Here is a 23159-nt window from a genome sequence, read left to right as displayed (position 1 = left end):
CACCTCTTTCTTCCCACGACAATCTTCTGGGAAATAGTTCTCCAAGAAGGTATCACGGAAAAGAGTCCAAGTAACTTCAATGTTGTCTTCTTCGAACCTCTGAAGAGTGTTATTCCACCAATCTTCAGCTTCCTTCTCAAGCATATGGGTACCAAACTGCACTTTCTGAGCATCAGTACAGTTCATGACTCTGAAGATCTTCTCAATTGCTTTCAGCCAAGCTTGAGCTTTCTCAGGTGCATGCTCACCCTCAAAGATAGGAGGATTGTTCCGCTGGAATCTCCCCAAAGCACGAAACTCATCATCATCTCCCTTTTGGTTACCGCCATGCGCATTCGCTTGATGGGCATTCGCTTGATGGATCTGACCCATGGATTCCGCCAGCATCCTCAGCGCCTCAGCAATGACATCGTCATTCCTGCCTGCAACCATTGTCCTGAACAACCCGTAACATCAAACAAACAGTATCGATCGTGTCAGATACACAAATCAAATACCACGGAAAACCTGCTACTATTGACCAACTGGTCGACCAGGCTCTGATACCACTAATGTAACACCCCTTTTTCTACCCCAAATTATTTAGCATATAATCAGAGTAAATAAGCACGCATATAAAGAAAAGGGCGTCACATCGACGTTTTCGAAACTTAAAACTTTCAAAAACCAACAATACACCTGGCCATTTGAAATAACACATTTTACTCCTCATGAATATTCAAGCAATATGCGTTCGCAGCGGAAAATAAAGAATACTCATGTATTTCATAATATGATCCATGTCCCATACCATGATCATCTCTCAATAATCACTTTCAATAAAATAAAACAATTAATGACATAAAGCATATCAAAATAAGATATGAGTTCAATACCACTAATCTACCCCAGTGTTACATGACCAGAGCATTGACTCATTACCTAATTTCAAACTAAATACGGAAACTCTCCAGCTATTCTTGAGCGAGCTACCATCCACCTACTCCAGCAATACTACTATGTAGTATCTGCACGATACCCATGTAAAGGTAACATTCAAACAGAAAGGGTGAGAATTCCAATCATTATGAAATAACATAATAAGGCACAATGAATTAAAACACAATTTAAGAATTCATCACACTTGGTATAATCACGTCAATAATATTAACCAACAATCATCTCACATATTTCAAACGTACATCGCATCCACATCAATACATGCATTCAATGATCACATGACTATAGACGACTCAATGCAAGACAACGTGACTCTATGCATGTGGTACCTCAATGTGAACTCAAAGTTTCACCGCTTTCCGATTCAATATCTAGAATCCAAGCCACGCTTCCGATCCGGACAAGACCAAAGCCCTACGTCTGTTTCCAATAAAGGATCACCGCTTAATACTACGCCTAATCCCAATTAGGATTAACGTCTGCTACGTCTGTTTCCAATGAAGGATCACCGCTTAATACTACGCCTGATTCCAATTGAGAATCAACGTCTGCTCATGTGAACCCACAGTTTCACCACTTCCACAATGAAGTCAACCATGCTATGAATGAATGCACACATACCAACACATATGCAATTAAGACCATCTATATACCGTCTTAACATCCCACATATCACCATGACTCACAATTGGTACATATACACATTCATCACAACACATCAATTACGATTACATATACACATCCATAACCATAAATCATTCACAATTCGATAATGGTATACATACACATTCATACAATATATTATTCACCAATATAGGCCAATCATCAAATATGTACACATAGATTTCATTCCAAATCGCACACAACATTTAAATATCAATTTTTCACTTTTCAAACAGTGTTAACCGGTTAACGCCCTGAGTTAATCGGTTAACGCAAAACAGAATGCGCTTCTTGGCAATTTTTAACAGTGTTAACCGGTTAACGCCCTGGGTTAACCGGTTAACGCAAGACAGAATGCAATTTTTTCAATATCATAATAGTGTTAACCGGTTAACGCCCTAGGTTAACCGATTAACGCAAAACAGAAAGTTGTTCCTGCGCTATCACGAAACAGAATGCAAATTTCCCCGCATTTTTCATCGTTGGAGGACTTCCGGACCTCCGATTTCGATTATGTAAAAAGCTACACGTTCAGAAAATTATGACTCATCCAAATATATATTCATTCACAGTTTTTGCATAATTTAATCATCACAATTCAAGAGTATTTATCAATACCTAATAATTCCAAACCATGCCAATTAAGGATTTCAACCTAAAACATGTTCCTACCCATTGACCCAATCATACTAACCCATAATAATAAGGATTCCCCCCCCCCCCTCCCTACCTTGTTAATTTGATGGAAACCCTGACTCCTCTTTACTTTTCCTCTCCTCTTTCTCTATTACTTTCAGTGCTCAAGTGAATTATAATTCTCACTTCCTTCACGCTTACTATTTATAATAGTATTCTAGTTGGGCTTAAATCATCTAATTTAATCACTAGGCCCAATAATACCTAATATTTAAATACCTCTATTTAAATTTAAATAATTAACCATTCGCTATGCAATCAAGTTAATTAATTAATTCAATTATTTAATTATTTCTCATATCCACTAGATAATGAATTAATACACCGATTAATTAATTAACACTCCACATAATTAAATTAAAATTATAATAATAATAGTATAATAATTCAATACTAAAAAAAATGGGCTGTTACAAACTCCCTCCTTGCTTGCTCGAAAAATCACAATGCTTGCCTTCAGATTTAGGATTTTAGGCTTAAATATGTGGGTCAATAAATCCTTAATGGGCTCAGAAATGAATGTTTTGTTCATGAGCCAATGATGCATTTGGTGAGGTGTAGAAAGAGGGCATGTGAAATTGTTTCTTATTTTGGCAAAGTTTAAGTGAGTGGAAATGTTGCTGCATGGCCAAATGAGGTAACAAAAATGTGGGTTGGTTTGTGCAGCATGCATGGTTTGGCTTGTGCAACATGAAATCAGTCCAAGATGGTGACTTTGTGGCCATATATCTTGATGAGCAAGCCACCAAATGATGAGATGATGCAAACAATGGAAAGATCTCATGGAGCATAGCATGTTTCATGTTGAGCATGAGTGGAAATGATGAGTGGAAGAAGGTGAAAAATAGGCCTCAAGTTTAGGTCACACCATGCAAAACTGGTTGGGCAAGTTTGGCCTAAAATCTGCCTAAAAAATTAAGCCATGGTGCCAACTTTAAGTGAGTGCATCTCTCAAACCATGGATCCAAATGAGATGATTCCAAAGTGAGGTGAAAGAGGACATGGCAAGGTACAATTGTTGTGAAGAAAACTTTTGCAATTGGTGCCTTGAAGTGCAAGAAAACTGGCCAAGAAGTCTTGACAAACTTTGAAGATTTTTAGACTTAGAAATTTTTCTAAGTGTCCTAGAAAATATGCCCCACTTTGACTAAGCATAACTTTCTCAATCTTGATCCAAATGGAGCAAACTTTATATTTCTAGAAAGCTTGGAACAAGATGAACAACTCTCATGTTGGAGAAATTTTCAAATGGAGCTCTTATCTTGATGGAAAATGGGCTTCAAGTGAGTGCAACAATCATGAAAACTTGTCCTAAATGGAAAGTCAACCATTTCCAAATTAAGTAACTTTTCCAATTCCTGATTAAATGATGAATCCATGATCCGACCTTGATCAAATTTCACATGTAGGATCCCCTAGGCATGTATTTTGAGATTCCACTCTCAAAATGATAGGAGTTAACTTTTATGGCCCCACAGTTGACTTTTCCCAAGCCGTCTGATTCCCGATTCCAATGATCAATTGAAGCACCTCTGGCTCAAATAAAAAGCTGATTTTTTGTATGTAGACCCTTGTGGACACATGGAGGGCCATGGAAAAGAGTTTCACCCAAAGAATCAGAAATAAACTTATTTTATACCAAACCCTAATTTTAGGGCAAAATTGATCGGGAACTGATTGCACTGCTTGCCAATGGATCTTTCTGAGATAATTATGAATCTTCCTAGGCCAAGATGCCTCTCCAATCATGACATGGATAAGCTCCACTACTTCCAACCAAACATTGCCTGTTGCAAGTAGCCATGAAACCCTAATTTCCTGATTAAATCTAGATGAACACTCTGATAGCTCTGAATCCTTCATTGATGAACTGAGGACCATAATAAGACACCTGGAGCCCCCTGAGACCTTTGAGACTTGTATACTTAGAGAAATGAATTCTAATTCTCAATCTTGCTTTGTGTGAGCTCTTTCTGTTAAGGAGTGATCAATCAAAACCTGATTCCCAAGTCACTAATGCAGTATGCAATGAGTATGACCTAGTATGATGCTAATGAAGTGTAAAACATAATCCCATGCTTCCAAGAAAAATGAAGGATAAATTTTGGGGTATTACACCTATGGATAAAAGATGAAGTTCACACTAAGAGGATGCTGACGAATGAACTGACAATCAATTTCAATATATTTTGTTCACTTAGAAAAAATATTATTGTGGGCAATTTGAATGACACCACGATTATCAGAATAAAAATCTATCGGAAAAGATTTTTTTATCACTATGTATTAAACAAGTATCATATTTTTGTTTTCCTAAAAAATTTGTATGTTTTAGTCTCCACAAAATTATTTTTCTAGAATCTTTATTCTCTATTAATAAATCAGCATATATTTTTTGAATAAATTTGCAAACATGTTTTGAACACTATAAATTCTTCAACAAAAATGAACTCAAAAATTGATTTATAGTTCCAAATTTTCATTAATTCTAGTGTTTAAATGTTCATATTTCATTCATGTCATATTTATATAATTAAATTTTTGTGACTGATTTTTTTTTAATTTTTGAAACATGTTTTCTAAATATCATTTAAAAATTTAATAGTTGACGAATTGTCACCTTTAATAATAGAGGAAGTGAAGGAGTCTCATGTGAGAATTGTAATAGTTTTAAAAGAGCTTGTCCAAATGAGTTATTTTGGGTTTTTTGAAATAATTTTGTAATGATCTTTAACCATATTTTATTATATTTTTAACAAATTTTATTCTAATGGTTAATTAGTCAAAGGATCAAATTGCATATCATATCCCTTATCTTAAAGAAAGATAGTTCTCAAACAGGTGTGTTATAATATATCTATATTATTGATTGATTTTACATATCAGGACTTGTCGAAAGTTTTGTAGAAATTCAGAAAGATACTTAAGAGTCCCACATCGGACAATATATGGCATGAACATGTGTTTATAAGTGGGGGCAGTCCTCACTCTACCAACCGGTTTTGTAGGGTTGAATTAGGCTCGACCACATTTCTTAACATGGTATCAGAGCCTCGTCTAAGATCCGGTGGGCCACCTACTATGGTTTCCGCTATCGGGCCACCCACCATTTATTTCCACGCTCCAGATGTCCAGTCCTGGGCGTGAGGGGGTGTGTTACCACGCTCCAGATGTCCAGTCCTGGGCGTGAGGGGGTGTGTTAAGAGTCCCACATCGGACAATATATGGCATGAACATGTGTTTATAAGTGGGGGCAGTCCTCACTCTACCAACCGGTTTTGTAGGGTTGAATTAGGCTCGACCACATTTCTTAACAAATATATTTGTGTATTTGATATATCTCTCCGTACAAGCAAAAACTCCTATTTATAATAAAGTATTGCTAAAACTCCTATTTATAATATAATATTGCAGATGAAAAATAAATAGAATAATTACATATAAAAAATAATTAAACCTAACATAATTACAATAATGAAATAATAATAACATATCGTAACATCCCCCTCAAATTCAAGTGGGTGGAGCTTTAAATAACTTGAGTTTGAAAATTAAAGTTCGGATGTGAGAATGGGGTTTTGTGAACAGGTCAGTTGATTGGTCAAGGGTGCTTAGGGATAAAAGGTGAAGTTCACCATTGAGAATATGCTGACGAATGAACAGACAATCAATTTCAATATGTTTTGTTCGCTTATGAAAAATATCATTGTGGATTATTTGAATGGCACCACGATTATCACAATTAAGATCTGCCGGGGAAGGTTGAGATGTCTCTAAATCAACAAGGAGTCGACGAAGCTATAATATCTCATATGTCATATCATCAAGAGCACAATATTCAACTTCAGTGCTAGAGCATGTTGTCAAAGTTAGTTTCTTGCTCCCTAAAAAAAAAAAGAGAATCTCCAAGAAAAATACAAAAACCTATAGTGGATCGACGATCATTAGGATCACCGGCTCAATCGATATTAGACTAGACTTTAAGAATCAATGAGATTGCAGATGAGTAGTGTAGACCATAAAATATGATCCCCTTAATATATCGAATAATTTCGAGGATAGCAACATAACTATTGGAACACGGAGAGACCATGGATTGATTAATCAAAGAACAACATATGATATATCTGATATAGTAATTATGAGGTAAATCAAGCTACCTACGAGTTACCGATAAAGAGGGGCATAATCAATCAAAGTACCACCATCTTGAGGAGTAAACCAAACATTGGGTTCTAAATGAGTATTTTCAATTTTGCAATCAGTAAAACCTGTCCAAGAAACAAGATCAGAAGCATACTTAATGGTAAAAAATCCTTCATCTCAAAGTTCTCACACAAGAATTTTTGGAGCTATTCAATTCTAATAGAGTCATCGTCAATGATAAGCATGTCATCAACATAAAGAAGCAAGACAACAATATCATTGTTTATTTTTTGAGTAAAAAAGTTATAAGAACTAGAAGAGAAATCCAATTATTTTTTTGAGTAAAAAGAGCAAAATCATGAGAACTGAATGAGAAATCCAATTATTTTTAGAGTAAAAAGAGCATAGTCATGAGAATTGAAAGAGAAATTCAATTGTTTTTAAAGTAAAAAGAATATAGTTATAAAAACTGGAAGAGAAATCCAATAAAGAATATTGATAAACATCCAAACTCAAAACTCAAAAGTACTCTGAACAAGATTGTGTGCATCTAGTTCGTCTCTTCATAAAAGTGATAACCATATAGAGTTTAACTCAATTCAAATATCAAAATTATAGCTAAGTAAAACATAATGTTTTTCTTTTTCAAAAGATAATAGATCCTTCAATATTTCTTAAGAGGCATAACAAATCTAAGTATCATAAAAATCTAAGAGAATTGTTGTTGTTTGAAATTAAGGCGTTGTTGTCATAGATGAATTTTCCAGCAAGCTCTTCTATATATGATCATCTTCAAACACAACACAATCTTTTGCTGAAGATTATGATGACATAGATACAAACACAAAGTTTGTTGTTTGGAATCTAAAGAAGACCCACATCGTTTTTAGTAAAATCTAATTAACGTTTATATCCTCTTTCATACATCACTTATTATCAACTTGGATACTAGGCCCATGCTAAAACTTGATGAGTTGGAGTTTAGAACTCTAATTAATTAATTTATAAAAAAATAATAAATTATAAGGGTAATACAAACTTGTACAAATAATTTTTTATTATATTTATCTCTTAATATGTGCCTTTGATTCAAATTTAAAATTATATAGATTTAAATGGAATGTAAAATTATACACTTAGATTTAAATCAAAATTACTTAGAATGAAAGTTTAAAAAATAATAATTTATTTTTCTAATTATCTCCATGTCGTCCAATTAATGACAAAGAAACATTAAAATTTTATTTTTATGCTAATCCCTTATTGCTAATTAGAAATTGTAAGGATTGACACATTTCCATGTACTATATTTAAAAAGAAAAGTTTTAGTGCTACTATCCTTGTCAAATTATATGCTAAATCTCTTAAGAACTCTTGTGTTCTATTATTTTTTCTTTTACTTTCACGTAACAAAAAAAATAAAATTTTCTTTTAACAAAAATTAAATTCAAAATTAAAATCAACCAATTTAAAATGAGAAAATAGAAGATATATTTAAAAAAACATTCCATTAACTATCATATCATACTAATAATTTTAAACGACTTAAATAATTGATATTTTGATTATAAAAACTGTCTCATTTCTTTATTTCAAAATAATTGTCCTTTTACACTATCAATATAATATTTATTATTTTTTTAACTACTATATCTTTATTTATTAGCTTTTTTTTAAAACTAACTATAATTAATAAAAATATTTTAATAAATTATAATAGATTTATCACTAAAATTAACTCATCTAATCACTTTCTTAATAACCGTAGATAGTTCAAATAAGATAATCTTTTAATCAATAGTAACTATTAAACTCATTTAAAATCATTTTATGAGATTAGACGATTAGATAAAATAATTATGATAATCAGTACTAGTGGATGGTGTCTAATAAACCAATAAAATAAAGAGAAAGAAAAAAAAGGCACTTGCTACTCATCTCACCTTTTGAACTCCACAAGAAAAAACATATTAAAAAATAAATAAAATAACGAGTTAACTCATCTCATACGCAACTATTTTCACACATCCCAAGTAAAGACAAACGAGTTAACTCAATCAACAACAACTTTACTCATCTTCCATCTCAATCATCTTCCATTTCAATCATCTTCTTCTTGCTTCATCGTTCTTACACCCAATTTCTACAACCCCATTAAAATTCAACAATGACCCATTTATTGAATCAACCTAAGCATCACCATTCTTCATTTCAAGAAGATATTTTGGTTAGTAACCGATGTCTTCAGAAGTTGCACAGAAACTGTTCGATGAAATTCCTCAACCACGTCGCGGACACCAAACCCACTTCTCAACCTTGGCCTCGCCGTTCATAGAAAGCTGGCAGCTTTTTCCATGGTTAACCAAAATGTACCTCCTTACATCCTCTGGTAACATCAGTGTGTACTTCTCCTCACAATTCACTTGTTCATCCAAAGAATGACCAGTTGAATTTGACCTCAAAAGCTTCGGTTTTGATGCGTGACTGTCACCAAAATTGATACTTTCTCCAATTTGGTTTGGGCTTGGGTCATTGGAAGCATTACTGAAAGTGATTTCTGGTTCGGGTACGGGTTCGGTTTCGGTTTGAGAATTTTCTTCACACATTTGGTCATTGTTGAAATGGGTTGGGATGATAATTGGGATAGAAACCTGACAAGAATCTTGGTTAAGATTTGCGCGACAAACAGGACATGTGACATGCGAAGCTAGCCATGAATCAATGCATTGAGGGTGAAAAACATGGTTGCATTTAGGAAGTAATCTCAAGGTATCATTTTCTTTGAAATCTGTTAAACAAACAGCACATTCCAAGGGTCCTTTATCAGTTTTAAGATCCTTGATTGCTGAGTAAAAGAGGATAGGGAAAGTGTTGAGGAGTTCTTTGTTGATACCATGGGAACATGAACAAGGACAATCTGTGGTGTGATTTGTTCTTGTGATGATGATGTGTGATTCAACACAGTTTCTGATGTAGAAAAAAATGATTCCTAAGAAAAGGAGTAGACAAAGTATGGAACCTACTGTGATTGCAAAGGAGGGCTCCCATTTGTGATGAGAAATGTCTGTTGGAAGAGGTTGCATGGATGTTTGTGATTCAACATGGTTGAGGAATAGAAGGAGGAGGAAGGGAATCATAGATGCTTTGAGATGAAACATAAGCATGTTTGATGTGTGGTTTAGTGGAGTTTGGTTTTTAGAGAGGAGGGGAATATGAGGAAAAAGAAGAGGAATGAGTGTTATAAAGGGGAGAGGAGAGAAGAGGAAAGAAGAAGGGAAGTTGCATTTGTTGCTTGAAGAACAAGGATTTGGTTTAGTGGAGAAAAGCTTCAAGAATGGATGAACGGTGAAGAGTGAAGTGTGAAGTGAACACTCCTTTTATGTTCCTTTTCATCAATTCTAAGGGGCTATAAATATACCACAAACTTAGAAGATATTTTAATTAATTCAACTATTAAAATATTTTTCTTTTGTTTTGTTTTTAGCCCAAAGATTTTGACCAGGAAAAAATACTACTAATTGATAAATTAGTTTATGGCAGTGTTTTAAAAATCGATTTGAATTGGACGACCAAATCAAAAACTGAAAGGGTCATCGTTCTAGTTTGATTGTCAAATCGGATAAATTATTTAATTATAATCGATCAAATTCTATAAAATCCAATGAAAAGTGTCAGTTTTGAAAAAACCACGAATTAATGTTTGTTTTGTTTCAAACAAATCAAATAGTTTTTGATAATTTTTTTAATAAAGTAAAAATAAAAATACAAGTAAACTTTTTTAAAATTTATTTGAAACAACTTATCATCCTTAAAATTAAATTTATTAGAAATTATCAAATATTTTGTTATTCAGTTTATATTACAGTTAAACTTTATTAAAAAATTAGTTGAATTTGTAATTTTTTTTGTGATGATTATGTTTAGAATTTGAATTTAAAAAATAAATTTGTAAAATTATGATATTTTGAAATTTTAAAAATTTGTAGTTGCTGTGATTTTTTCACGACCAAATCATTTGGTTTAATCGGTAGAGATCGATTTATTCAACTGAATTACTGGATTTAGTCATGCAGTTTGATTAATAATCCAATGGTTTGATTAATAAACCACTGACCCAATACCTTTAGGGATTCGATTATCGATCTAATTTTTAAAATATTAATTTATAATAAAAAAACTTATAATAAAAAAATTTGATACGTAAAAAAGAACATATAACTGATAAATTAGTTTATAACAGAATAATTTATTATCGAACAATACATAAATTAATTGATTGAATTACGATACCTCAATTTTTTTTGGTTGAACTCGTTTATGGAAGATGTAATATAAAAATATATATTTAATTAATTTTTCAATTAAAATTACAAAATTATTAATAAAATATAAAAATAAAAATTGTAAACTATTTAAATTAATTTATTAGAATATGATATAAGCTTATTAAAATTAAATTATGATTTTCGTTAAACTTGTTCAGTTGATAATCATGAAAAAATATCATATACAAATGTGAATAATGAAATCCGTGAATAGTCAAATTCTACTTATTACGACAAAATAATACTCCAATTCTATTAAAAAAAAGGAATTTTTTACCCAAATAATCCAATTTTTCAAAAAAAATCTCAAAATAACCCACTTTTTAAATTATTTCCCAAAATACCCCACTTTGAAGAGGAGGCGTCAGATGAATTGACGTCTGCTCTTAAACTTAGAGATGAGGTGCCAATTGGATTGGCTAGTCCACCTTGTGTTGCCAATCCAATTGGCGCCTGTGTGTTAAGTTTTAAAGGAGGCGTCAATTGGTCTGGCACTTGCGTGTGTTTCGTAATTTTTTTGGAAAAACATTGTATATGATAGATAAAGTTGAAATCAGACCAGTTCATATTAATATTAATACCCATTTACACAAAAAAGACTAATGTCGATGACCAGGATCACCTAACCGACTTCCGATCCCACATCTCCTAGCTACCCGAACTCGTGGCCCTAACCTGTTGATGATTCACCCTATCTGAGGGCCTAGGAACATCACCACCAACTGTAGGAGATTGCTTGAGATAGCCAGACAAATCAGCGTAGTCTTGTGTATGCATCAAAGGGGTACCATCATAGTTGAGTTCATGACCCATGCTAGAGTAGTTGGGTTATGTTTGAGTTGTTGGAGGGCGACCAGGACGATCGAAGGGAGACATTGGTGTGAATGATGCGTCGAGAAAAGGATGAAATGATTGTTGTGGTGTTTGATAGACATATGGTTGTTGAAGGTTTTTGTTTTGAGATGTTTGGGCTTCTTGGCTATAGTAGGAGGAGGGACGGTTGATGTTAAATGATCGTTGAGTGTTTTGGCTAAGGCGGCTATGATAAGGTGACGTGTTGGGTGTATAACTATATTAGATGTCTTGATGATGATCTAGTTGTTGTTGGTGGTACGGGGTATGCTCTTGGTATTATGGTTGGGTGTTTGGCATGTTAGGGTTGTATGTTTGTGTGTTTGTGGATCGGAAATTTTGATGGATAAAGGGTTGTGAGTAGCCAGTCTGACAATGTTGTTAGGGGTTAGATGTTGAGCCTTCTGGTGTGTAAGTTGTCTGGCGTAGATCGTATAGGTACATATCCTCGGCGATGAACTCAAATCCAACCGATCTGTACCAAGCCATATAATTGCGACTTGATTTTTCTTCAGTTGGCATCACAACGTCAGTTAAGACATGGTCTTGGCGGTGCTTCCATTTGCGGAACTCAGATCTAGCGAAGCTTTGCCATGGGTTAAAGTTCCATTGGTCGTTAACTTCGCGTATATGTCATTCTCCTAGGTTTGCCTGGGGATCTGGGATGTGTTGAAGCGTATTGAATTGCAATTTAACACGGTCATTATTGTGTATCTCCACAGTGGTGAATCTTATGATCGATGTGCATGCAGTCCAAACGGCTGCGTCTTATTCGTTGATTTCATGGTCATGATCCAAGTTTAGATATGGACGCCAAATGAACTGAAATGTGAACATATATTAGATTATAAATTTGGTAGAAGAAATTAACAAATTTTTACAAAATAATTAGGTTAATGGCAATACATCAGTCGGTCGAAGGTCATCCAAGAGGTTGTGATACTGGGTAATACAGTGTCTAGGACATCTGTTATAACTCATACCACATGCCGATCATCTGCACCATAAAAGTAAAAATATTATTTAGAGATAATAATCGATAAAGTAAGTAAATATAGTCCATTTTTAAGAACTTACTTTTGTGCGTATGTGAATGAGTTGTTGTTGGTGGGCGCTAGGGACGGTAGTCTGGACCAACCCCATGCTTGGAGCAAAACAACACATCTAGAAAATGTAGATGTGTCTTTGTGTGCATTTTTATACAAAGATCTATAAAGATAAGTCAAAACAAGTGGACCCCAACTGTAACTTCCTATTCTATCTACATGTCTTAGTAAAAGTAAATAAATAATATGCATACTAGAACCACTACCTTCGGGAAATAAAAATAAACCAATTAAAAGCATAATGTAACACTTAGTTTTTATTATTCGAGCCTCTTCGGTAGAATTCTCATCTAACTGTAAGCTGTTATAATATGCCTTAAGACGTGAAAGGAGTATACTTTGACCTCTCGAGTTATCATCTAACAAATCAGCATCCAAGAGGTCCATGCAAATTTAATTCGCATAGTTGGTTTTACCATTTACCTCCCTGCCTTCGATAGACAGTCCCAATAACATGTAGACATCTTCTAACGTCACAATATATTCACCGGTTAGAAACCAGAATGTGTGTGTCTCGGGACGCAATCTTTCACATAATGCAAGAATAAATTTAGTATCCATCGACCAAGACATTATTTTGCTTATATGTCCAAAACCGGCGAGTTCGACATACGGTTGAATCATCGGGTCCATGTGTACAAATTCGTGGACCCGAGTTCGAAACCTAGAAACATCCTAAAAAAGAAACAACAAAATACATTACTTTATAAAAGATAAACAACAAATTAAGTATCATTATTAAAAATTATTCTAGAACAATAATACAAGAATTAAACGCTTACATAGTTGTTATGTTTGCAACTGCGCCTCTGTGCGATTTACTCATAGTGAGGAGAGACATCTTGTCGGAGTAAATATATGAAACTGTGGTTTTTGCAGATGAAAGTTATTGTTGTAGAGGAAGAAGTGATTATTGGTGTGGAAAAAATGTGAGACTTGCATGACTATTTACAATGAGTGACATGCAAAGACATGCAAAAGTTTGAAGGCATGGATAATAGTGCTTGCATGTTAGCGCCAAATGGTTTGACTTACACATGCAAATGTAACATGCTAACGCCAGTCAAACTAGCGCCTCCTGGGCTTGCATGCATGCATGGTCTTCACATAGCCTGGCGCCTGCATGGCTATCTGCATGTGTAGTTACGAGGTCTGCAAGGCGCCACATGGACTGGCGCCCATGTACAAGGAATACATGCTAATGTCATTTGGACTGGCGCTAGGGCTTGCATGCTTTCCACATCACTTGTCTATTTAAGTGTCTTACTATTTACATCCTACAATTAACACAAATTCATCTGCACCAAAATATTTACTTTTCATTTGCACAAAAAATATTACAATGTCATCTGCACCAAAATATACTATCAATGTTCACTGCAACGGTGAGACATATGAGTTTGATCTATACGGTTTTTTTTCGAAACACCAATACTATCCAACTTACGATAAAGAGAAATTCAGATTTCTTGCATTTGAAAAAACAAATTGAATCCTGCATAGGATTTGGTCTTGTGTCACAAATCACGTATCAAAATCCAATTTTTTTCGAGAATGTAACACCCCAAAATTTGCCCTCCTTATTCACGCATTCATTTTTAGGTCATTTAACATTAGATACATTGCATTTCATCATGTCAATCGGGATTAGCTCCAAGAAGTTTGAACATCATCCAAGACACTTTGTGGGTCCTATCTGGGTGATCAGTCAACACAAGGGAATGACTTGAGATACTTCCAACATGTTCAAATGGGGTCTATTCATCAGTCAAAACGTTAATCTTGAAGGAGCAAAACTTTGTTCATGAACTGTCATGCTCGGCGAAGCCCACGCGTTTCGGAAAAAAAATAAAAAAAAACGGAAAAAACAAAAAAAAATAAAAAAATAAAAAATAAAAAATAATTAATTAAATTAATAAATAAATAAATAAAATATAATAGAAAAATCTTGGACTTGGACCTCTCTCATTTGAGCCCACAAAGCCATGAAAATCAGGTTATAAAAGAGGGAGAACAGACAGAAAAAGGAAGAGAAGCAAAACACTCTGAGGTTTCCTTGGAACAAAACCCTGGAAAAAACCTGGAGAGAAACCTAGACAGAGAGAGTGGGAATTAATCTGCAGCAACCTCCAGCCAACTCTGAAAGGTTCACTCTGACTCACACACTTTCAGCTCAAGCAAACCCTAACATTGGTTTGCAAATCCAGCCGTGCCATTTGATTTCAACCGATCTCTCCAATCAGGTTTACCCTATATCCATCATCTTTATGCCTTTAATTTGAATGCTCTAAATGTATGAGGTATTATGGGTGAATTTGATACCCTTTTGATGCATGTGTTTGACAAGAGGTTTAGGCCTCCTACCCTTGGTTGCTTTTTGTGAGCTTTTTGTGAATTTTAATGGCATGATTCATGTGGTTACATTTTGATTTGGGGGCAACTCTTGGTTACCCTATTTTGTTTCTCTAACCTGTTTGTTGAGTTTTGTTTTGTGAGGGCTCATATGACTCTTGCAGAGATGGTTTGCCTGGTGTTCCACTTTATTTGTGGGATACCGCCTGGAGGTTTCATTCCGATTACCTGTACTGACTCACTTTCTTTAATGGTGTTAGCTTGGGAGGATCTCAGGGTTTCCTTGTTCCGTTAATTACTGTTACTTCGGATCTTTATCCGTGTGGTACTTTTACATTTTCCCGTATTTTTACCGTTTTCTTAGCTGGAAGACCTCAATAGGAGGCAATGTTTTGTGTGTTTACTTTATGCAGGTTCCTTCGTCTAGGATTTTCCTTCTGCATGAGCATCCCTAACCCTACCAACTCATTGATTTTTCTTCTCCTAAGAACACGTTAACTCCTTCTACTACATGCGAGTAAGTCTCCAAAGGTCGAGAATCCGGTAGATTGCGTAGTAACGTCGTTCGTCCAAAACCCAATCCATAACCCCGTAGTTAGCCGAACTACGGCTTGCTCTGATTCTCATTCCAGATGAGATACGTAGGCATAAGACGCGATGTCTTAGCGAGCACAATTACCCTTAACCCCCGAGCTACGAAGACTCTGATTCTCATATTCAGATGAGATACGTATGCAGTGGATGCGACATCCGTGCGAGTCATTTTCTTTTGACCCTTTTTTTTTAGTAAATAACACATTAGATAAACCCACACCCTTTAGACAAGAACTACAAAAGTGGATCCCGTAGAGTACTATAGATGCATAGGGGTGCTAATACCTTCCCTTCGCATAATCGACTCCCGAACCCAAGATTTGGTTGCGAGACCCTGTCTTGTCCTTTCCTTTTTCCAGGTTTACTTCGAGCGTTTCCTTTCCCTCCTTTGGGATAAATAACGCACGGTGGCGACTCTCTTGTCTTTCTTCGCCGGTTGTTTTTTTTCGCATTCCATTTTTCAGGTTGCGTCAGCTGGCGACTCTGCTGGGGACCCGGTTACCCTAAGCGAGTCCCTCCTAGCTTTTGTAGGTTGTTTGTTTATTGGGTGTTTATTCTTTTGTACAGTTATTTATCTTTCAGCATTTACCTGCTTTATTGCATTGTGTACATATGACTGCCGTATCTGCTGGTTCTGTTTGTGAGATTAGTTCTATACCCGAACTCGAGTGCACTTAGGATAGGAGAATGGCATAGTCTTGTTGACTTGTGTGGAGTTATTCCTTAGCAAGTTGACTTGCAAGCCCATTCACTTGGTGGAGGTCATGTTGAGATCAATAATGTCACACAAGTAAGTTGTGGTTAGACATTACTTTTTCCAATATAGACCTTAGAAGCCAAGGACCTTAGTTTACCAAACCCATCTTGGCCTATTCGTAGGACGTAGTGCGAAATTCGTTCAAGTGTAAGATTTGATACGATTGTTATACGATACTACACTCATAAGAGTCTCTCTTGAGAATATTTTTGGAATACGAGTAGTATTTCCTCCGATAATATCCGAAAGATGTGATTATGACTATGGGAACCTTTTGTAGAACATGTTTGGCAGGTTTAAACCTTAGTACACTCCCTTTGGGTGGTTCTTAACCTAAACTCCATGCTCGTGACTTGCAACAAACCCTTGATTCATGGTTGATCCGTTCAGGTATCCTTAATATCAATGAAACTTGGGTGTTGATAAGGTGTAAACCATAATCCACCAAAAATGGATGGTTGATATTAAGGATAACATGATCCATCCCATGACCTTTGTGTTGGTGTGCTTTGCTTGATCCTCTTAATTTCTCTCTAGGCAGTGCAACCTGACAGATGTTCAAGCGGATCCAGCAATTCTGATTGACATGCCATTGCATTGCATAACATCATCTGCATATTTGCATCCAACATCTCATGCTTATTCATTTGCAGGGTATTCCCTTTTTAAGGGAGGGCCTTAAAATCGAATAAGCAGTGCATCGCATACCATACATACTAACCCTTGTTTGTTTTGCAGGTGTCACCGCAGTGTCTAATGTTTGTTCCCTGTTGCAGGCAGTTATTGGTCCCAAGCGAGTTCACAGGTACCCGACAAAGGAAAACCGTCCACGACTAGCAATGGACCAGATACAGAAAGAACTGGATGATATGCGTGAAAGGATGGATCAGTTCATGACATTGATGACTGGTATGGCAGAAGGCCAGGCGAAGCTGAAGGAATTGGTTGAGCAACCGAGGCCCGATCCAGAGGTGGAAATACCAAGTGCTGAGGGGAACCCTAGTAACCCTGGGAACCCTGGTAACCCTGGGAACGCTGATAACCCTGTGAACACTGGAAACGCGGGTAACGCAAATGTTGATGGAAACCCGGGTAATGTTGGCAACACGGGAAATGTTGGGAATGGTATTGGCGGAAGGTACAATGTGAATTAAGGGATTCAGATTAACGGGCGCCCCGTTACTGAAGATTGTCAGTATGATCAATTCTCTGTGCACGACGAAGGTCACGAGACCACTCGCCGTATGGATGAGCTTGCTGAGAAGCTCAAATCTTTGGAGTCTCAAAATTCCTTAGGTTTTGATGTCACCAATCTTGGTCTGGTTCAGGAAGTAAGGATCACTCACAAGTTCAAACCCCCTACTTTTGAGAAATACAACGGGGCTTCTTGCCCACACACTCATCTCCAATCTTATCTGGGAAGGTTGGGAGCTCACACTGAAGATGAAAAGTTGTGGATGTACTATTTTGAAGACAGTTTAACTGGAGCTTCTCGTGAATGGTATTCTCATTTGTCCCGTACTACCATCAAGAGCTGGAAAGACTTGGCAGAGGCTTTTGTCAAGCAATATCAATACAACTTGGACATGGCTCCAAATCGGACCTTGTTGCAAGGAATGTCTCAGACTGCCATGGAAACCTTTAGAGAATATGCTCAGCGTTGGAGACAGATTGCTGCATCTGTCCAACCCCCTATGTATGAAAGGGAGATGGCGGACATGTTCATGAACACTCTTCAAGGCAATTATATAGAGATATTGGTTGCTTGCCCGTCAATCATCTTTGCAGAGATAGTGATTGCTGGAGAAAGGATCGAGAGTCTATTGAAGATGGGCCGAATTCAAGACAACAGTGCTTCCAACTCATCAGTTCCCAAGAAACCGTTTGCTGGTAATGGTCAGCAAAGAAGAGAAGGTGAGACGAGCGTTGTATATGCCGGCAGAGGCAGGGGCAGAGGACGCCCTAATTATTATCAAGATTAAGTGGCCGTAGTCACTAGTCCAACACCTGTTCCTCAACCGTAGTATCATCCGCAACAGCAACCTAGGTACAACAATCAACAACAAGGAGGTAATCCGGGTCAGCAGAGACCCTATCAACAACGTCCAAGGCAGGCGGACCGGGTCATTGAGCCAATCCCAATGCCTTATTCTGTATTACTTCCCAAGTTGATTGACATGAATCTGGTTACGTTGAGAACTCTGGCCCCACCGGTCGATCCCAACAATCTGCCTAGAGGTTATGATGTCAACGCCAGATGTGCTTTTCACTCCAACGCACCTGGCCATACTACAGATAATTGCAAGGCTCTCCAGCTAAAGGTACAAGATTTGAGAGATGCCCAGGCCATCAATTTTTCTCCGGTGCCTAATGTTATCCAAAACCCGATGCCAGCTCACGGCGGGCAGAAGATTAATGTTGTTGATAGTGGGGAAACTTTGAATTTGGTTTCTGATGTGACTAAAGTGAAGACTTCGCTATCGGTGGTCAAAGACCGACTCTTGAAAGGACAGATTTTCCCGGGCTGTGGGGAAGAGTGCAGAAATTGTCAAGACACCGAGAACGGATGTGATAGTTTGAGAAGGGGTATTCAACAACTGATAGATGAAGGTTGTCTTTAGTTCGATCAGACTCGTCCAGTGAAGAATGATGTGTCGACAGTAACGTTTTATTTCACTCCTGAAGAAATATATGTTCCAGAGATACCCGCTCCGACAATAATATATTTCCCAGAAAGTCCAGCACCAATTTACTCTGACAACCCTCAACCGACTTTGATTGGTCCGGTCACCATCACGGTACCAGGACCTGTTCTGTATGAGAAAGACAGTGCTATCCCGTGGCACTATGGGGCTGATATCTACTGCCATGGGCAGAAAGTTAACGAAGAAGACATTGACATTGGTAGCTCCGCTGTAGACAATGTTGGAGGAATTGGTGGCTTCACTCGCAGTGGACGCCTATTTGCACCATCAACATTGCGCACGAATGTTGAAGCTGAGGCAGCTTCCAAGGCTAAAGGAAAACAGGTATCCACCGAAGAGGTTACTATCGAGGAAGTTCCTCCTAAGACCGCATTCGAGAAGGAAGTGGATGAGTTTATGAGGATTATCAAGAAAAGTGACTACAAGATAGTCGACCAGTTAAATCAGACACCCTCAAAGATCTCCATTCTCTCACTATTGATGTGCTCTAAGGCACACAAAGCAGCCTTGTTGAAAGTACTGAATATGGCTTATGTTCCCCCAGAGATAATTGTTGACCAGCTGGAGTCGATAGTTTCGAATGTACACACTAGCCATGCGCTAGGTTTCACCGATTATGACCTAACATCTGAGGGCAGGAATCACAACAAAGCCTTGCATATCACAATGGAATGCAAAGGGACGGTGCTTTCCCATGTTTTGGTTGAGACAAGTTCTTCTCTGAATGTTCTCCCAAAGAAAGCCTTAACGAAGTTGGATTGCGATGACGCCACCCTGAGGCCGAGTAATTAGTTGTAAGGGCCTTTGATGGCTCTAAGCGAGCTGTTTGTGGCGAAGTTGAGTTGCCAGTTAAGATTGGACCGCAGGTATTCAAGAGTACCTTTTATGTGATGAATATCCAGCCTGCCTATAGCTGTCTGCTAGGTCTGTAACACCCTGATAATAATAAAATAATTATTTAAATTGAGTTAATAATTTATTTATTAATTTAATTAAATAATTGGAAATTTTATTATTATTACTATTATTGGAAAATATATATATGTTGGAAATAAGGAAAAGAGCCCATTTGGAGTAAAAAGGTTTTTACGTGAAAAACAGAGAAACGATCGTGAAAGAGGAAAAGGGCAAAGAGACAGAGCAAGGGCTGAAGGTTGAAGAGAGAAAAGCTTGGAGCTCAAAGATTCGCCGAATTAACTCAGGTAAGGGGGGTTTATCGTCGTTTAATGGGTATTATGGGTTAGCATGTAATGGGTAGTGATAAGCCGTTGAATTGACCCTAATTGGGATTATGAATGCTGGAAAATTATGTTGGATAAACTGTGTTTAGGCTGTAATTGAATCTGTGTTTGGGTTAGTTGTGAATTTCCGAACGTATAGCTTTTTACGGAATTGGAATCGGAGGTCCGGAAGTCCTCCAACGGCGGAAAATGCGGAGAATTCTGCATTCTGCCTTGTGTTAGCGCAGGAACAGCTTCTGTCTTGCGTTAACCGGTTAACCCAGGGTGTTAACCGGTTAACACTGTTATGTATTTTGAATAATTGCTGTTTTGTCTGCGTTAACCGGTTAACCCAGGGTGTTAACCGGTTAACATTGTTGTGAATGCTGAGATATGGCTGTTTGTGCTGCGTTAACCGGTTAACCCAGGGCGTTAACCGGTTAACACTGTTAAGTTTTGGGCAGGAAGCGTGTTTGTGCTGCGTTAACCGGTTAACCCAGGGCGTTAACCGGTTAACACTGTTGCAGAGTGGAAAAATTAGCTTTTTAATGTTGTGTACATAACTGAGAGTTAGCCTATGTTGGCGTATGATGTAATAGGGATTATATCCCGCTGTTTTGAGCAGTATAGGTATCAGTAGAGTGTGCTAATACTGTGATTAATTATTTGACATGATATAATGTTTTGATACATGTGTTGAGGAATGTATGATTGTATGCATAATGCTGTGAATGTATCAGTTGTGTATGCATTTGTGAATAGACTGTTTTATGGCTTAGAGTGTGAGCATATGTCTATTCTTGAATTGTTGTGGATGTTGCATTGCTAGGTGATTAGCATGCATATTGTGGCCTTTATGGTGGTAGCTAATTCCCGTGGTGAGGAATTAGTGATGTTAGTCATTTTGGACTGTTGTTGATGTTTGCATGCTAGGTGAGTTAGCGTGCATAGCATGGCCCTTGGGGTGGTAGCTAATTCCCATAGTGAGGAATTAGTGATGTGAGTCACTAGGTCTCAAATGAGTGGGACTAGTGAGCTTGGTAGCCGTACCTGGATTGGTCGGTGAAGTTGAACTATATGTTCACGAATAGTCGGTACCGCATGTGTGGAGTCTCATTGCATAATGTATGTATGGCGTATAATATGAATGGATGTATTCCAATATTATACGTGTGTTTGTGTTGTTATGAAGTATGAATTGAGATTATACTGGTGTTTTATGTTGGTGTTGAGGATGATGTTAAACTGATGTGTTGTTACTAATAGTATGTTGTGATTAGGGTGATTAATGTGTTAAATTACTTAACATGACATTATATGCTATAATGCTTATTATATCGATTGAGGAACTCACCCTTACAACTATTTTTCAGGTAACGAGAAATGAGTTGAGTAGAAGTGAATGTTTGGAGTCTAGTGTAGTCTCCTTAGTGGGTCATGCTCTGATAGATGTAACATCGGGAGGGAACCTTTTTAATTATGTGTTAAAGATTGTTGAACCAGTTTACATGTAGTATGTTACATGTTTTGATTGACTTGATTTATATCCGCTGCGATTTATGCAAAAATGTTTAATGTTTTGAATTAATAAAAGAGCATGACTGTTATATTGTTGCGTGGTGTGGAATATTATGTGTGACACCCTTGAAGGGCATAATTACTCTGATTGTTATATGTTTATTAATTTTAATTAAATATTCTGGGGTATTTTATAAGGGTGTTACATTAGTGGTATCAGAGCATAGTCGGTCGAGTCGAGTCGTAATTATTCTGTTTCCCCTGTACGGTATAGGTGTTGTGTAACCCTATCAGTACTTATTGTTTTAGTTTGTTTGGGTTTCAGAATAGAGATGGCTGGAAGAGGTAGAGATGATGCTGCGATTGCTGAGGCTCTGGGTATGCTAGCTGGAGTACTTGGAGGGAATCCGAATGTTGTGGGAATGGGAGCTGCTCGTCAACTGAGTGAGTTCCAGAAGAACAATCCTCCAATGTTCAAGGGAGCATACGATCCAGATGGCGCTCAGAAGTGGTTGAAGGAGATCGAGAGAATCTTCCGGGTAACTGAGTGTGCCGATAACCAGAAGGTCAGGTTCGGTACGCATATGCTGTCAGAGGAAGCCGATGATTGGTGGGTTGCTACCCGCACTGAGTTGGAATCTGCTGGAAATGCTGAGATCACTTGGGCTGTGTTCAGAGAGAGATTCCTGAGGAAGTATTTTCCAGAGGATGTCAGAGGAAAGAAAGAGATAGAGTTCTTAGAGTTGAAACAGGGTAACAAGTCTGTTACTGAGTATGCTGCTAAGTTCACAGAGCTGTCAAAGTATTACACTCCCTATAATGAGGCTGCTGGAGAATTTTCGAAATGTGTGAAGTTTGAGAACGGGTTGCGTCCCGAGATCAAACAGGCTATTGGGTATCAGCGGATCAGAGTGTTTTCTGACTTGGTTGACTGTTGCAGGATTTTTGAACAGGATTCCAAAGCCAGAGCAGAGAGCTATCCGCAGAGGGTTGATAGGAAAGGCAAGAATCAGAATGATCGTGGAAAACCGTATGCAGCTGGCAAAGGGTTTCAGAGTCAGAGTGGGATGAAGAGGCCTAGTGGGGGAGACTCTAGTGCTCCTGCTAAGTGTTACAGATGTGGTCAGGCGGGACATCGTTTCCATGAGTGTGCTAGTGTTGAGAAGAAGTGTTTCAAGTGTGGTAGAGGTGGTCATTTGGCTGCAGAGTGCCGGTTGAAGACTCTGACTTGCTTCAACTGTGGAGAGGTGGGCCATATCAGTCCACAGTGTCCTAAGCCGAAGAAA

The 23159-nt window shown here is 37.2% G+C and overlaps 1 protein-coding gene across 1 annotated transcript; it reads right to left on the bottom strand.

Moving 5' to 3' along the window:
* Positions 1-8324: 8324 nt before the first annotated feature.
* On the bottom strand, positions 8325-9831 carry LOC127129507 (E3 ubiquitin-protein ligase ATL6). Its single transcript, XM_051058676.1, has one exon. It carries the CDS (start codon positions 9606-9608, stop codon positions 8724-8726), a length of 885 nt encoding a protein of 294 aa, XP_050914633.1. The 5' UTR covers positions 9609-9831; the 3' UTR covers positions 8325-8723.
* Positions 9832-23159: the final 13328 nt, after the last annotated feature.

The sequence above is a fragment of the Lathyrus oleraceus genome, chromosome 1, assembly GCF_024323335.1.
Source record: "Lathyrus oleraceus cultivar Zhongwan6 chromosome 1, CAAS_Psat_ZW6_1.0, whole genome shotgun sequence".
Lineage (NCBI taxonomy): Eukaryota > Viridiplantae > Streptophyta > Magnoliopsida > Fabales > Fabaceae > Lathyrus > Lathyrus oleraceus.
Note: the sequence above shows the minus strand (reverse complement) of the source record. Positions and strands in the feature narration are given on the sequence as shown.

Coding starts and splice junctions, on each gene's coding strand:
- LOC127129507 (XM_051058676.1), bottom strand. CDS start 9,608: ATGCTTATGTTTCATCTCAAAGCATCTATGATTCCCTTCCTCCTCCTT.